The sequence below is a fragment of the Candoia aspera genome, chromosome 4 (assembly GCF_035149785.1).
Source record: "Candoia aspera isolate rCanAsp1 chromosome 4, rCanAsp1.hap2, whole genome shotgun sequence".
Taxonomy (NCBI): Eukaryota; Metazoa; Chordata; class Lepidosauria; order Squamata; family Boidae; genus Candoia; species Candoia aspera.
Genome location: NC_086156.1, coordinates 90,128,002 through 90,144,797, shown reverse-complemented (window position 1 = coordinate 90,144,797; position 16,796 = coordinate 90,128,002). Strand labels below are relative to the sequence as shown.

The 16,796-nt window shown below is 37.5% G+C and overlaps 2 protein-coding genes across 2 annotated transcripts; one reads left to right on the top strand and one right to left on the bottom strand.

Moving 5' to 3' along the window:
- Nucleotides 1-76: 76 nt before the first annotated feature.
- LOC134496517 (olfactory receptor 13G1-like) lies at nucleotides 77-11,833 on the bottom strand. The gene is made up of 3 exons (XM_063302241.1): nucleotides 11,645-11,833; nucleotides 10,912-11,046; nucleotides 77-1,045 (listed from the first exon to the last, which is right to left on the bottom strand). Exons 1-3 carry the CDS (start codon nucleotides 11,831-11,833, stop codon nucleotides 77-79), a joined length of 1,293 nt encoding a protein of 430 aa, XP_063158311.1.
- Nucleotides 11,834-12,568: 735 nt separating this feature from the next.
- On the top strand, nucleotides 12,569-15,217 carry LOC134496516 (olfactory receptor 13G1-like). The gene is made up of 2 exons (XM_063302240.1): nucleotides 12,569-12,574; nucleotides 14,258-15,217. The coding sequence occupies exons 1-2, from the start codon at nucleotides 12,569-12,571 to the stop codon at nucleotides 15,215-15,217; spliced, it is 966 nt and encodes a 321-aa protein (XP_063158310.1).
- The last annotated feature ends 1,579 nt before the right edge of the window (nucleotides 15,218-16,796 follow it).

The following is a 16,796-nucleotide window of genomic DNA, read 5'->3' as shown; positions in this document are numbered from 1 at the left end:
AGTTTGTTCCTGTAAAACATTTTTCAAGTAAGCTTCCCCCCACTCCCCAAACTATAATTTAAGAGATTTATAGATATTAATGTTGATTTCTTGAGAATGTTCTGTTTCTTCCAATAAAGGCCCTGAGAGCTTCCTTTACTTCTTTGTTTCTTAGTGAATATATGAGTGGATTAATAACTGGGGTTACCACTGAATAAAGGAGAGAAATGATTTTGTCTCGGTTTAGAGAATAGACTGAAGTGGGCCTGATATATGTGTAGATGACTGACGAAAAGTATATACTAACGACAATGAGATGGGAGGAACATGTGGAGAATGCTTTCTTCTTCCCTTCGGTGGAACGGATTCTGAAGATGGCCCTTATAATAAATCCGTATGATGTTAGGGTCAGTCCACAACTGAAAACAGCAAAAATTACATCTGCTATTGAAGCCATAGTTTCATTCAAGCTGGTGTCTGAGCATGATAGCTTTAACAGTGGAGGCAGATCACAGAAGAAATGATTGATAATATTGGATCCACAGAAGGATAACTGTAGGACAAGGCCAGAGTTGACTGAAGAATTTATCAGTGCTAAAAACCAAGCTCCAAGAGCTATCGCAACACACACTTCCTTCCTCATGATAAGTGTATACTGCATTGGGTAACAGATTGCAACATAACGGTCAAAAGCCATGCTTGTCAGCAGCAGAAGTTCTGTCACCAGGAACAATATAAAAAAATAGACCTGGGTGATACAACCATAAAATGAGATGGTGTTTTTGCATGACAAAAGTGTCTGCAGCAATTTGGGTGTTGTGGTTGAGATGGAGAGCACATTCACCAAGGACAGATTGACAAGGAGGAAATACATTGGAGTGTGAAGTTTCTTAGAAGTGCATATGGTAAAGATAAGAAGGAAGTTACCCACCAGAGCTGTAACATAGCCAAATATGAATGACCAGAATAGAAGTGTCTGTATTTCAGGAGAACTTGTTAAGCCTAACAACACAAATTCCCTGATAGCTGAATGGTTCTTTTTTTCAAAGTCTCTGATGTTGATGACCTACAGAAACAAATTGTATCTTGTGAGTCAGTTATCATGATAGCCCTCCAAGCTCTCTCCACCACCACCACCCTACAATAAATAAATAAATAAAAAGAGGCTCTCAATTAATATTGAACTTTTCTTAGATATTTGAAAACAATGAGAAATTACAAAATATTCCCATAATTATAAATGGACCACAAAGGAACCATGTTCTCTTCCACTTTCAACAGATTTCCAGAGAGGAAGGCAGGGAGCGAAGGGTTAGAGGGGAAAGAAATGTTGCTATGTGAGCTCTGGATTCAACCTGTCTTGAAACCAATTTTATATGACTTCAAGCTTGCCAGGAATCCATAACAGGAAAGGGAAAAAACTTTGCTGAATATTTGACCCATAGAAAAAAATATTTTCTTTTTCAAGGTCTTAAAAGAGAGAACAGGGGACCTTTGTTTGCCTCTGTTCTATTTTCTATTGGAGAAATTATTTTGTCAGGAAGGGAAAGTACCTTTGAATTGAAGCCAGAGATGTATCAAACAAACAAACAAACAAACAAAAGGATAATATGCTTCCTTCTCTCTCTCTCTCTCACTGTATAAAAACAAATTCCTCTACCTACTTATTTGTTAACTTATTTCTGGATAGACTGTCATAGAATTACTTGGCAAGTCTTAATGTCTCTATACAATGTTTGAAAGGGGTATTTCGATTTCTTAGAATTTGGGGCAAAGCATTGCTTTCAAGCTGCTGCATGCTTGTACATGCAAAGAGAAATGGCTGCATTGCTTTTCTTTGGCTTAATTTCAGTGGCCACCCATGTAGCTTAAACTGGCAGTTCCAGTGGAAGAGGAGCGTGCATCAAACCATCTTCAAGTTATCGAAAATGCTGACTGAGCCTGCAAAGTGTTACCAAGTTTCATGAAAAGGCAAATCAGTGGTGGTTGCTTCATACACTCCCCCCATCCAGGACTTGGAGTTATCAGCTGGATACAGATGCTAAATGTAGCTTGATAAGATGATGATGATGATGATGATGATGATGATGATGATGATGATGATGATGATGACGACGATGACGATAGCAACAATAGTAATAAATGGTTAGCTATATAGTTAGCTATACAGTTAAGTATTTCCAACAAATCACACTGATTACAATCATACACTTTAAGTAGGCTAATTCTAGACCAAAAGTTAGATTCAATTGACATATTTCTCTCCACCAATATCCTAACCCTCAGTATAGCCCTAAAAACTATTTGATGCTTCAGGGAAATATAGGAAGGAAATTATTATATGAAATACCTGCCTTCATAGCTATTCTTTTTGAAATTTCTGATCTTTTTCCCCTCCTTGAACTTCAGAATTATTTATAGGCTCTGTATCTGGCAAAGATCCATTCCTCTTCTTCTCTACCATCATAATGGCCACTCACAACTGGTTTGCTCTGATTATAAACATGCCTTAGGAACCAAGCCAGGAGAATTGGGAGATTTCTTGGTATAGTGATGGGGCCATTGGGAGAGCTACCGTTGGGGCATTGTCATTATTCTTCCAAGCTTGATTTCCAAATATTCCTGGCAGAAGTTAGATTTGTAGAATAAAATCCAAATAAATAAATACATACATACATACATAAATACATAAATACATAAAAGCAGGAGTGAAAAGAAAAGGAAATCTACCTCATTCTAATGTACAACTACATCTTTCACTCTACTTCTCATCCTGGGTTTCCCAACATCTATACACTGCTTCATACTTTGCCTTATGGCCTTGAACATCTGACCTCATTCTTTCTGAGGATCTCAGTCCAACCATAACATTCTCAGTTCAAATTATTTAGGTTTTTTTTGTTTTTTTTTAAAGAGCAGGATTACAGTATAGTAATTTTTGATTGCTCATGCCTATTGTGAGAATAAATCAAGATGTCTTCCCCTCCATACTGTCTTCCCCATATACTGTTCTTCCTGCCATACAGTTTCCCCACTTCAAACAGGGCAAGAAGTTAAAAATTACACTTTAACCCTAAAATATTAAATTGTAGGAGGAAGTGCCAAACTACTCAGATTAGTATTCTTTCCAGGCTTAGCCAGAGACCTTTTTAGCAAACAAATCTCTTCCCAAAGGAAATTAGCAGAGCCTGTTCAGGGGAACATTCTTCCCTGGCCAAACTCAGCCGAAAGATCTCCATAATCAAATGAGAAAGAGATTCCTCCCCTGGGAAGATAACATCCCAAGCTAAACAGAGCTTGACAGGCAAAAGACACAGCTCAGCAGGAAGCCTAACTGCCCTAAATTACAAGGAACCACAAAAAGCTGGGTGCCTGACCACAGACAAAATTGCTTTTTCTGAGAATTCCTAGAAGACAGAAACATTTTTGCTCCTTTCTATAGAGCAAAGGAAAGGTTTCCTATAAATGGCTGTCAAGGAATGTTTAGCTGTGGGATGCCTTCTGACAGCTAATTCTGTGTATTGATTTCTCAGAAAATTTCTCCCCTGATTCAAGCAACTGCCTGCCTGTGCATTTAATTTCCAGCTCACAAAATGAACTTCGTAAGACATTGCTCTAACACTATGTTACATCATGACTTGGCAATCATGACATAAGTAGATTTCAAAATTCAGCCACAAAATCTCAGAATGCTGCAGGATACAAATCTGGCCATTGTGCTTCCCTGGAAAACTGAAGTTTGTATATTGGTAATATTCTCAAGAGATATAGTTATGCGTTTTAGATTATTAGAATGTTAGATTTTAGAACTCAATCAATTCACAAGACATCTGTGATCATTTAATATAAATAAAATTGGTCTTGGGGTTTTTCCTCTTCTTATATAAGCCCATTCAGAATTTTTAAATTATGCATTTCTTTTGTAATAGCAGGCAATATTCATGGTATTCAGGTGCTCATATCTTTCTTCTCTTTATGTAATGCAGAATGCTTAGTAATCATGTAATAGTAGGATTATATTCTATTTACAGCCTGAATACTCTGGCATTTGTTAGTAGAATATAATGACTTGACTGCTACAATTTGTGGAGTGTGTGACTATTTTGAAAAGTTTTCAAAACCTCTTATAAAGGTTTTCAAAACCTCAAATACCACTTATCAGTACACAATATCAGAATCACCTTATGGATTCTGAAAGATCTAGATAACCCGAGAGACTACTTGTCTTCACAATTTATTTTCCTCCCTCCGTATTTATTTATTCCCTCCATTTTGGTACCAAGTAAGCCACCTTTAATGCATCTTTTCAACAGAAAGATGAAATCTAAATTGACTAACTAAATGAAGAAAATAGTTTTATTTGTGCTGAAGCCAAAGAATCTCTGAAGATCTGGCAACAATAGAAACATATATTGAATGCCACATAATTACAACACAATGTTTCAAGGCTGAAGCCACAGAAAAAAATAAAGAATGAGCTTTTTCTTTTCATAAACCATAAAATTATGAGCTCCATTCAGTCCTTCTTAATATTGAAGCACACACTATAAGGACTCCGCCTGTGCACCCATGCACCATGTTTCAAATGACACCCACCCTCAGTAGGACCAAAACTAAAACAATAGCAAAACAACCAACACTCAAGGTGTTTATTGTTATAGATATGTTGGAGTCCATGGTGGTAAGGATCCTGTTCTGGATAACATTAGCTGTCTTTGAGAGCAAGATTATCAAGAGCACTCATATAGAAAATGTTCCAATTTTAATAACAGTGAAAAGTGTTATGGGCTGAGGCAGACTGTGATTGCCAACTGATGATCCCACCATTAATATTATCATGTTTTGTTTTTATTTTCTTTTAATGAATTTTTATCTGTATTTGTTTAAATTTGTATTTTATTTGTAAATTTGTATTTTATTTGTAATTCTGGGCTGTGACTGTAATAAAATATTGATTAATTGACTGATACGGATTGTGTATCTGCTGATCCTATCACAGACTTATGTACTTTTAAACAATCAAAAAGAAAACAAATCTATAAATGTTTTTCACAGGTCATACAGTATATTCAATATCAGTTCTCAAATTTACATACAGAGAAGGGGATAAATAGTCACTATACATACATTGTATAGAAATCATATTTTATGATGTACAATTATGGAGTACAAAATATGTAAATTGGTTTTTTTTGTTCTTTTTTTAGTTCATTTTCTTTTGTCTTCTTGGCAGAATGATCCTTTCAAATATGAAATACAGTTCAGTATTGAAGTCCACCGAGCAGCCTGAATCCCCTTGTGATTGCTGTCAATCCTTCCTTAAAATCCTTGTTTCTCAATGAATATGTGACCTGATTCACATAGAGAGAAAATAGCTTATTTTGGTCTGAAGAGTAGACTGAAGTGGGTCTGAGTGTAGACGGCTGAGGAGTAGAAAAGGCCGACTACAATTAAATGTGAGGAACAGGTAGAGAATGCTTTTTTCTTCCCTTCAGTGGAACGGATTCTGCAGATAACTCTTATTGTTAAACTTGTTAAACTCCATTATAGCAGTCTGGTTCTTGATATCAATATTGTTCATCCTGGTATCCTAGAGAGACATACTTGCTATCTTTATTATCAAAATAGTTGTACAATTTAATAATAACTCTAACTTAGTTCCTTTTTTTAAAAAAAAGCTGGAAATTTGAAATGTTTATATTTTTAAAGGCAACAGAAAGTCCTGATGAAAATATGATAACTCCTGCCATTCTCGCTTCAAACTCAGGGAAAAGAACTGCTTTCTATCATTATCAGATCCACCTTTCTTTTAATTAATTAATGCAGACTCCATATTTTGGGAGGATTCTATTCTTTGTCTTGGAGCTTATTACTGAGGCCAAACCAGTTGTAAATGTGTGCTTTGGACAGAATGTTATGCTATAGAATAGAATGTAAGTATTTCAAAAAATAATAGAGGTTTTGCTACTACACCGCTTCATAATAAAAACTTCATAGCATTTGCATTATAGAAAGTAGCTGCAATTATAATCATTAGATAAAAAGGGACTGTAGGAACCTTTTAGCACTATTCAGACAGTAAATCTTTAGGCAATAGATGGAACCTAGACTAGTCAGGAATCCCTCAGAACTCAGCAGCTCCAGAGAGCAAAGCCAGTGATCATGGATAGTGTGAGGAATACTCCAAAAAGTATGGAGACATACAGGTTTCCTACCCATTCAAATACAATTTTATTTGTCGCATCACTGAAAACACATCTGCATGTTAATCTTAAAAGTCTACACCCCACCCCTGGCTGCAATTTCTCTTGTACAGAAAAGAGAGCTTGAAGAGATGTGTAGTTCATGGAAACGAGATTCTTTTTTTTTAATTATCATCATTATTATCATTGCTCATGTTTTCCCATATATGAAAATCCATTTTTAGTGAAAAAAAATTATACATTATACACATAAGAAAAAAAGGAAATGAAACAAAATTACCTGATACAATATGGTATGAGTCGCTTGGTGAGATGAGGGGTGAAGAAATGTGAGAAATAAATAAATAAGTAAGTAAGTAAGTAAGTAAGTAAGTAAGTAAGTAAGTAAGACAGAGAGAGCAATGATTACCTTCATTCTTTTTTTGTTCTTGTTTGCTTTTGGTGGAGGCTCCTTCTTATGACTTAGAGGTATGGTTGGCTGTTTATTTACTCCTCTGCTGATGTCTGGAAACTACTTAAGCCAGTTGCTTTTCACCACTATGGAGATGGATGATGATGATATGGGCACACAATCACTTTGAAATAAAGAGATGATACCAGTGAGAGAGAGACCTTGGAGGCATCATCTGGTGATTTTTATTGATCATCACCATTGCTGAAGAAGAAAAGAAGTCTACCATATCAGTATTTCACAAATGGTCAGATTGAGAAGTTAGAACCTAATCCTCACTTTGCAGAGAATGGAAGCTAAACATTGCTTTTAAAATCCATTCAACAATGTAAACAAACAGGCAGCAGGTGCTTGGGAGTAAAAAACAAAGTATTACCTCAGCTACTTTTTCTGATCCCCAACATATCTCAAATATAAGGCCTCAGGCTGCATTAATAATTCATCAGAATCAAATCAGGAAGAGGGATTTTACTGAGCTTTTTACTAATAACTTCTCCCTTCCATATTTAAGTTTTTAAGTGATGGGGAAGACGATGGTGTATAAAAGCAGGCAGTGTGGATAAATTACATTCTAGGAGCAAGTCACCCAAGCAATGGGGAGATTTATTGTCTGTATTTTATTCTGTGGGTAGAATAAAATCCTCTTTTATCTTATCATAGATGAAACAATTAGAGATGTTCTTTTTGCAATGAACTCAACTACATACTGGTTCACACACAAAATTTGGAGCATTTGTTCGGTGTTATTGATAAGCTGTTGATGAAATAATGCTCAGAACTGAATAAGTAAAGACCATATGCATGACTACATGTATCAAGATGCAGAATCTTGATTTAATAATTGTTATGTAGCAATGGGAATTTCGATGGAAATAAGTGTTACATTTACACTGAATAGAATATTAAGAGAAAACTTAGATTAAAATGTTTTGTGAAAGGTGAAAGGTGAAAGGTCCCCTGTGCAAGCACCAAGTCATGTCTGACCCATTGGGGGGATGCCACTTTCACGACATTTTCTTGGCAGACTATATCGGGGTGGCTTGCCATTGCCTTCCCCAGTCGTCACTGGGGAAGTAAAATATTTTACTGCCAGTATATTATTCCATAGATTGCTATAATGGACAGGTTTTTTTCCCTAAATATTGATGGAAATGTAATGAGGAGGATGGTTCTTTCTTCATGTTGAATGTTGTAAAGCTCAACAATTTGGAAAATGATTTATAATAAAATGAAATTAATAATAAAACCTGTGGGTTCTGAAGTTAAGAATAGTTAACTCAGTTGGAGGAGAATGTTTCAGTGTCCAGCATAACTTTGTATTTCAACAGTAATCTGATATAGAATTTAATTCAACTTGGAAAAAAAAATGGCGTTATAATTCTATTTATGGGCCAGTAAACGTTTATAGGTGATTTTATTATTATGTTTATATTATATGATGGCAAATAATCAAGCTAAAGTTTTTCTGAATAGTCTTCAAGGGTTGCCTCATATTGATCGAATTATAGTAATCAAAAGGAGAGATGAGAAGGGCATGCATTATTGTCTACAATGTAACTCTTCTATGTGATTTTTCAGGTGAAGCTGGGCAATTGCCTCTATTTCCTCTTCTACACAAACCCTGAATCCAAGACTACCTCCAGATTGCAAGCCTGCTCTCCCTTTAGGAGCATAAACCCATCTAGAGTCAAAGATGGTACATCCTAGAATTCGTGGCTTTGTGTAACATTCACCCAAGCAATGGGAAGATTTGTTTCATTGTTGGGGGATCTCTGCATTTTATTCTGTGGGTAGAATAAGATCCTCTTCTATGATGGCCTCAATCACTTATCTGGTTTCAGTATCTCCAAATAAGCAGTAAAGCTTTAAAGGAATTGCAAAAAGCCCACAGGAACACCGAGATACTTCACTGTATTTGAATCTCTCTCTCTCTCTCTCTCTCTCTCTCTAGTATATCTATCATCTATCTATCTCTATATGTCTGTCTCACATACAGAAAATGTGGAGCATTTCTGGGCATTATTTATAAGCTGTTGATGAAATAATGCTCAGAACTGAATAAGTAAAGACTGTATGCATGACTGCATGTATCAAGATGCAGGATCTTAATACAATAATTGTTATGTAGCAATGGGAATTTCGATGGAAGTAAGTGTTACATTTACACTGAATAGAATACTAAGAGAAAACTTGTATACGTTTTCCACCTCGCCTGGGATGGGAAGGGCAACAGCTCTTCCTGGGCTGGCTGATGACAAAGTTCTCCCTACCGAATGGAAATTTTCTCACTTGGATTTTATATTTATTATTTTAGTATTGTAGGTGTTGATTCATCCTTATTATGTTGAGGTTTTAAGGAGAATTTTATTGTAAACCACCCAGAGTCTCCCCTGGGGAAGATGGGCAGTAATAGAAATGTGAATAATAGATAGATAGATAGATAGATAGATAGATAGATAGATAGATAGATAGATAGATAGATAGAATGTTTTACTGCCAGTATATTATTCCATAGATTGCTATAATGGACTGTTTGTTTTTTCTAAACTTTGATGGAAATGTAATGATGACGATAGCTCTTTCTTCAAGTTCAGTGCCAATGTTGTAAAGCTCAACAATTTGGAAAATGATTTATAATAAAATGAAACAAATAATAAAACTGTGAGTTTTGAAATTAAATAGTACTCAGTTTTATGCCCCCCACAAAGTATACCAAACTACTTTTGTAGATGGTAACTGCTGCAAGGATATTTTAATTTTCTTACTGAAAATTAGGTAGAGTTCCTTTTTCAGAATAGCTAACTCAGTTGGAGGAGAATGCTTCAATGTCCATAATAACTTCATATTTCAACAGTAATGTGACACAGAATAATTCAACCTGGAAAATATTTTGGAGTGATGATTCTTTGTATGGGCCAGTAAAGTTTCTAGCTGATTTCATTATTATGTTTATATTATGTGATGGCAAATAATCAAGCTAAAGAGTTTCTGAATAGTTTTCAGGGGTTGCCTCATATGGATTGAATTATAGTTAAGGCAGATGAGAAGGACATGCATGATTGTCCACAATGTTTCTCTTCCGTGTGATGTTTCAACTGACACATTAGGTAAGCTAAATTGCCTCCATTTCCTCTCATACATAACCCTGAATCCAAGACAACCTCCAGATTGCAAGCCTGCTCTCCCTTTGGGAGCCTAATCCCACCTGGAGTCAAAGATGGTATACCCTATTTAGTAGGGTAATCACTCACTGAAATATGAATAGATGATATACAAAGCCAAGGTAACAGAGATGAGACTTGTCACTTTAAATATTTGACTAATATCTCCCATTGCTGGCCTGATGTGGTGAGCCATATTTCTATAGATATCCCATTAATTCATGTAGCCTTCCAATTTGGTAAGGGCCAGTGTGCTAACATAACTTCAACTTCTAACACAAAAGGTTCTTGTAAATAAGAATATCTTCTAGGATAGCTTGGATGTAGATCCTATGCAGAACTTCAGTATAGACCTCCCATCTTTGCTGGACCTTCTTTGAATCAATAAGTATCTGTCCATTGGTGTTCTTAAGCATACCAATTTGAGGTTGCAAAGTCCCTCTGAGTTTGGACATCTTTGAGAAATGCTGCATTGTTTTTCCATGTCTATTTCCATGTTCAATGTCTTTACAGATGTCATTATTATATTGCTGCATGTCTCTCACCACAGATCTCTGAAATTCTTCATTGAGTTGCTTCCTGATATCTTGTCTTGCTTGACTTTGGTATCACTTTTCTTCTTGGCAATTTCCACCATCCGTTTCGATGTCCAGATTGGCGTCTTCTGTTTATTGGTCTTTGGCACTCTCTTTTCAGTCATCCTTAATTAGTGCTTTGGTTTTGTTCCACAGTTCCTCCTGTTCCCTACCACAGATGTTCAGGACTTCAAAACAGTTCCTGATGTTCTCCTTTACAATGGTAGGTAGATACTCAAGGTCATATCATGTAAACTAGTTGGATTTGTTCTTCTGGTTTAGCTTCCCTTGGAACTTGTACATGAAGAGTTTGTGATATGTTCCACAGTCAGCCCCTTGCCAAATCTTTGCTGCTATGAATCAGCTCTTCCACCTCCGTCTACGGATAAAACATTCAATTTAATTTCTATGTACTCCATCTGTTGACTTCCAAGCATGATGGGGTTGTTTTAATTGTCTTAGCAATGTAGAAATAATTGCATTGGTGGAAATTGATAATGTTATGCTGCTTCATTTCTCTTTCCTAGGCCATAAAGTCCTACAACATTTTCCTCCATGCAATTTCCAATTCTGGCATTCCCATCTCCAAATTCAAACAGCACATCCCACTTACTATGGATTTCAGACTGAACTTCATTATAAAAGACTTCAACTTCTTCTCTATCGGTGGTTAATGCCTAAAATTGGATAACCATCACATTAAGGGATTGTCTGTGAAATTTAATTGTTATTTGATAATTGTCTGTACTGTACCTCTCTACCATCTTTGCTACATTCTTTCTGCTATGTTCTGTATGCATACACACATAAACACACATATACATACCCTTGCCATATACTCCCGGCTTTCTTCAATGATCCCTGACAGAAACACAACCACCATGATGAAGAAGCATTGTGGGACTTGGGGTGGGTGAGTGAGATAAAGTTCAGGATACATACATACATACATACATACATTCTATGGGTGAAAAGCAATCCACCCCCCAGCCCATTGAGAGAGAAGCTAACAATATTGTGCTATAAATCTCTCCATGGCAGTGGCGGCGGGGATGTGTGTGTGTGTAGTATTTTAAACTCCTTTTAAGCAACTGGTTTTTACTTGATCAAAACTAAAGGGAAAGTTTAGAATGTTGGAGTGGGGAATGCTAAGGGAAAAGTGGGCACAGGAACAGGTGGGCTTTTCCAGCCTGCCCTCTGGTACCTAGAGAAGTGGAGGGCTCGTATATATCTGTCCCACCCCAGTCAGGGTGGGAGCCAGTCGGATGGTCTGACCGCAAGGCCGCAGGCCAGCCCAGCGGGGGCAGCAGTCCACTTGATCTTGTCAGGTGGAAGAAGGGAGGAGGAGAAGAAGGAAAGGAGAACAAGATTGCCTTTCCGGCGAGCTGGTCTCCACTTCGTCTCCTGAGGAGAGGGGCGCCAGTTTTCTGCCTCTTCTGGCAGCAGAGGACGGTGAGGGTCCATCATTGATCTCCAGACCGGAAGGGTGCCGTTCCACCTACCGTAAAATGGGGACTGGAACAGAGAGGAGGAGAAAGGGGGACGCGAAACAGGGAGGGGACTTTCTCGGGCAGCTTGTCTCCCGAGGGGAACAGTGCTGGTCTTACCTCCTCTCCAGCCTGAGGGGAGAGGGAGGCAGTCTACCCAAGGTCCCCTTAAAAAAGGAGGGGAGCGGTTGGGGTTTCCCGATGCCTTACGGAGGTCTGATCTTCCCGGGGATCGCCGGGGAAAGAGAGGGAGGGGAGGGAAAGGAGTGAAGGGAATGGAGAGGGAGGGGGAGAGGAGCCCTCTCCAGGGAGCCAGTCAGCCGAGGGGAGGGGAGCCAGTCTTCACAGCTCCGGGGGGACCGAAAGAGAGACAGAGACGAGGGGAGGGCCGGTTTTTTTGGGGGGCTGGGCGTGGCGGACAAACTGTCTCCCAGCAGCAGGGTGCCACTTTAACTGTCAAAGACTTCGGAAAAGGGGGAGAAAACAGATAAGAATGCTTGGAGCGGGATCCCTCCATACGGAGCCCGCCTCCTGGTGAGAAAAGTGCCGGTCGGTCTACCCACTTCTTTGAGCCCAGCGGGGTGCGGTCTACCCAATGGGTGGTATACGAAAGGAGTGGGGCGTCCGTGCGGAGGGCCGTGTCATTGAGGGACACCCTGCCTGGCGAAGGATGTGCCAGAGAGCAGCCGGTCTGCCTGCCTAGTGTTAGGGGATGCGTGTAAGCGGGGTGGAGGCTGGGGACGGAGAGAGGCTTTTTCCGGAGACCCGTCTCCCGTGGGGAGGAGCGCGAGGCCGGAGGGGTGGTACCGCTCTACCTGCAAAGGGAAGGGAAGGGAGAAGGGCCCGGGCCCCAGGGAGGCGGTTACCCTGACGGAGCACAGAGTCGGGAAGTTTTCTCTTCTCTCTCTTTTGGTTTCGGAGAAATATTGCTTCAGGATTGGAAGAATCATCCTTCTCTTGATGTCTCCAAGGTCCTTCTCCCAGGTGCATTATGAGTTTATTAGAAGAAAGATTTCTAAGCGGGAGGCTGGGTTATTCTGAAAATGTGTGCCTACCACAGGCTCAACCTTCCCCATCAGGCTGATGAAATGTGATTGGCTTCAATGTTTTGCGGTTGATAGATGCCAAACCAAAATATATTTCCATCCAACAAAAAAGCAAGGTCCAACAAGGACAACGATGAAATAAAAATGACGGTATATATACATTTCTGTATACTTTTTACCTTTATCTCACCTTTGTGTACATCTGCAGATTCAGGTACAGACTAAACGTGGTGCACTACAGTCCTGCTGCCTTTAATATTTCTGGTATTAATTGTAATATAGATTGAATTTCACATTGATGTTCTTGTTAGCTACATTCTTCTGCAAGATCTTCACCTATACTTCTAAAAAAACAGTATTGTACTAAGCTTTTGAGATGCCTTGAATTAATGATCCTCACTGCACTATACTTCTCTCACATATAACATATTTCTTAACAGAAATAGAATCATAATGCAACTTTCTTTGTCTTTTCCATTTCTGAACTTCACCCAGTATTAACTAGGTAATTAAAGTGAGAGCTTTTTTTTATTTTTCAGGCAATTAGATTGCAAATTTTAGTGTATGTGTGTGTGTGTATAATTTGCTTATTTTCCCCCCATTGTTAAAGGAATTGACTTTTCCTTTATAACATCACTGTATATTCAACACTATTTATATTTCATACATAAGAGACATGTAAGAGACTATCCTGGCTTTTGTTGTTGTTGTTGTTGTTGTTTCTTCTTTCTTGAGGTTGTGTGTTGTTTAACTTAGGAAGAAACTAAATTATATTTCCCAGATGAGTAGCCATGTGCTGTTTTGCATTAAAATAAGTTTTTGGGGTGCAACTTAGGACTACCAAATATAATCTTTGGATCATGGGCCAATTTAAGAAATCTCCTCATTGAACACTTTCTACAAAGAATTGTGTCATATATAGTATGTGTCTGAAATGGGACTAACTTATGGAAAAACAAATATCAGGAATAATTGGTTAAATGTCAAGAAGAAGTTTTATTTTATTTGAAAGTGGATAAATATCATCATTAGCTTAGGCTCCTGATTAGACATGAGTTTTGAAAGCTTTCAAGTTGTTTTTGCCTCCTGGAGATTACATAGAGATCCAAGCAGTTTTCTTGACAACATTTTTTGGGAAATGGTTTGCCATTGCCTTCTTCTAGGACTGAGAAAGACTGACATGTCCAAAGCCGACCAACTGGCTTTGGGCCTAAAACAAGACTAAAACTCATGGCCTCCCGTTTTCTAGCTCAATATCAGACTGGCTTTCTCTTCACCCATTATTAATATCTAATATTAAAAGTGATGGACTGGTTGCAGCAATAAAGGATTAATAATATAATGTATCTTTCCAGGTCACTGGACTCAGAGTTGTTGAAATAAAAAACCATTCGGCCATTACAGAGTTTATCTTAGTGGGTCTCACCAATTCCCCTGAACTACAGGCACTTCTCTTCTGGGTGTTTGCATTCATCTATGTTACAGCTCTAGCTGCCAACTTCATCCTCATCGCTACCATATCTACTTTCAAGAAGCTCCACACACCCATGTACTTCTTCATATACAATTTGTCCTTAGTGAATATATTGTCTATTTCAGTAACAACTCCTAGGTTACTCCAGAGTTTTTTGACCCATAGAAAAACAATTTCATTTTATGGCTGCATCACACAGGTATTTTTCATTATATGGTCCTTGGGGTCAGAACTGCTCCTTCTCTCATTTATGGCTTTTGACCGCTATGCTGCCATCTGCCACCCTTTGCATTACACCATTATCATGAGGAAAGAAGTATGTATCGGCATGGCAACCACTGTATGGATTGCTGGAATGATAAACTCTGCTGTACAAATTGGACTTATGCTGCAGCTTTCTTTTTGTAATTCCAATGTCATCAATCATTTCTTCTGTGATATACCTCCAATATTAGATCTTGCATGTTCAGACACCAGTAGAAATCATTTTACAACAATGGTTGCAGATGTGTATGGGATTGGTAGTTGTGCATTGACTCTAACATCCTATTTTTTTATACTGAGGACCATTGTCAGGATCCGTTCTATAGAAGGGAAGAAGAAGGCATTCTCCACATGTTCCTCGCATCTCTTTGTAGTCAGTTTTTACTTTTCTGCAATCATCTACATGTATATCAGGCCCTCTTCAGTTTATTCCCTAGACAAGGACAAGTTTGTTTCTCTCCTTTATTTGGTAGTAACTCCACTCCTTAATCCACTTATATATTCTTTGAGAAACAAAGAAGTTAAAGAAGCACTGAAGCTGCTCACCGGAAATCTCCGGTTGCTTCCAAGTTCTTAAGATTCATCTAGAAAATATTCCTACAATTCCGATGTGCAGTGAACACTGTTTATTACAATTTATGTTTTGCTTCGTGAGTTTTATGCAATATGAAATGCACATAGCCATAGCCATAGCCACACAAAATTCAATTTCAAATGTTTTATTTTTGTCATTAATATCTGTATGTATGTGTGTGTGTGTGTTTTCCTAAGTATATGTATATGTATATATATAGGAAAACATACACATACAAATATTGTTATACACCTTGGTACAATTTTCTAAAAGAAATGATTATCACATTAAATGATTATCACGTTCTACTTTTCAGGTATTCATTATCCAGGATTATTATTATTATTATGTTTTAATATAGCATCAGATATCTTATAGAAGGATATATAAGCAATAGGTTTTGTATGTGTCCTCAATTGATTCAATATTACATGAATTTAATTAATAGGTATTTATTAGCACGGAGGCAATCTGCTAAGGTGGACTGGAAAACTATATTGGAGTTTTGGGCCATAATTATACTTTAATTGATATTTTGGAGATTATACTCTGAAAAATTAGTTGTTCAATGACAAATGAAAATGACATGGGCAGTTTTGTAAGACAAAGAAAGAAGCAGACCCTTTTTTCCTCAATACACATGCAGAAAACAAGTTTAAAAGTTAACATACACAAAACGTTAAATTTGAAGAAGAAAAAAAGAATATTCTGCCCAACTGAATAATAAGCTACACCACTGCATGAACAGGGGTTCATGAGGGGTTCAGCGGAAATCACAACAATGAAACATGCCCCTATATTTGGCCCATTTAAGTGACCAACATTGATATAATCAGTTCAATGGTTCTTGGACTTGAAGTTTGGTTGGTTTGATTCCTCAGCTACTGTTTTTAACTATAGTAAGCTATCCAGAATTGCAGTATGAAATGAATGATTGAATGAATACATTCAAGGAAAGTTTCTCGGTATGGAAAGCTTCTGTTTCTAAAACAGCTAGCAATTTTTTGCAGTAGCTGGTTATATATATTTATTCCCTTGTAATTTACTTTGTTTTGGCAATTGAGGGCTGCTGTTGGTGGGATTATTATGAAATGACACCATAGTGAATGCACAGGGTTGGAGGTTTTACATGATTATTGTTAAAATATCTGTACTGTTACTATTGTTTAATAAAAACACTAAAATAGACTTTCGTATTGATTAAGTTTATTTATACCTTTCCCCCCCCCCCCAGGGGAGAGAAGGGCTGTATTTTGAAGATAAGTAGAATAGTCATTTAGTGTTTATTGTATCACTATGTGTAAATATTTTTTTTTAGTTACATATAGTTTATTTCTGAACTCCTTCAAGATCCCATCAGTGTATAAATTTATTTATGAATTTATTTGTTAGATTTATATCTATTCATAAGGTCAAGGTAAGTTGCATAGTATTTTTCTCCCACTCTTCTGTACAACAACTGTGTGAGGTAGATTGGGCCAAAATCATCGTAGTAATTGTATTAAAAAATATAATTACAATAGTAAAAAACAATGCAAACTGAAAGAAAAAAATTGAAGAATAGAAAGAAAGAGTAAAAGAT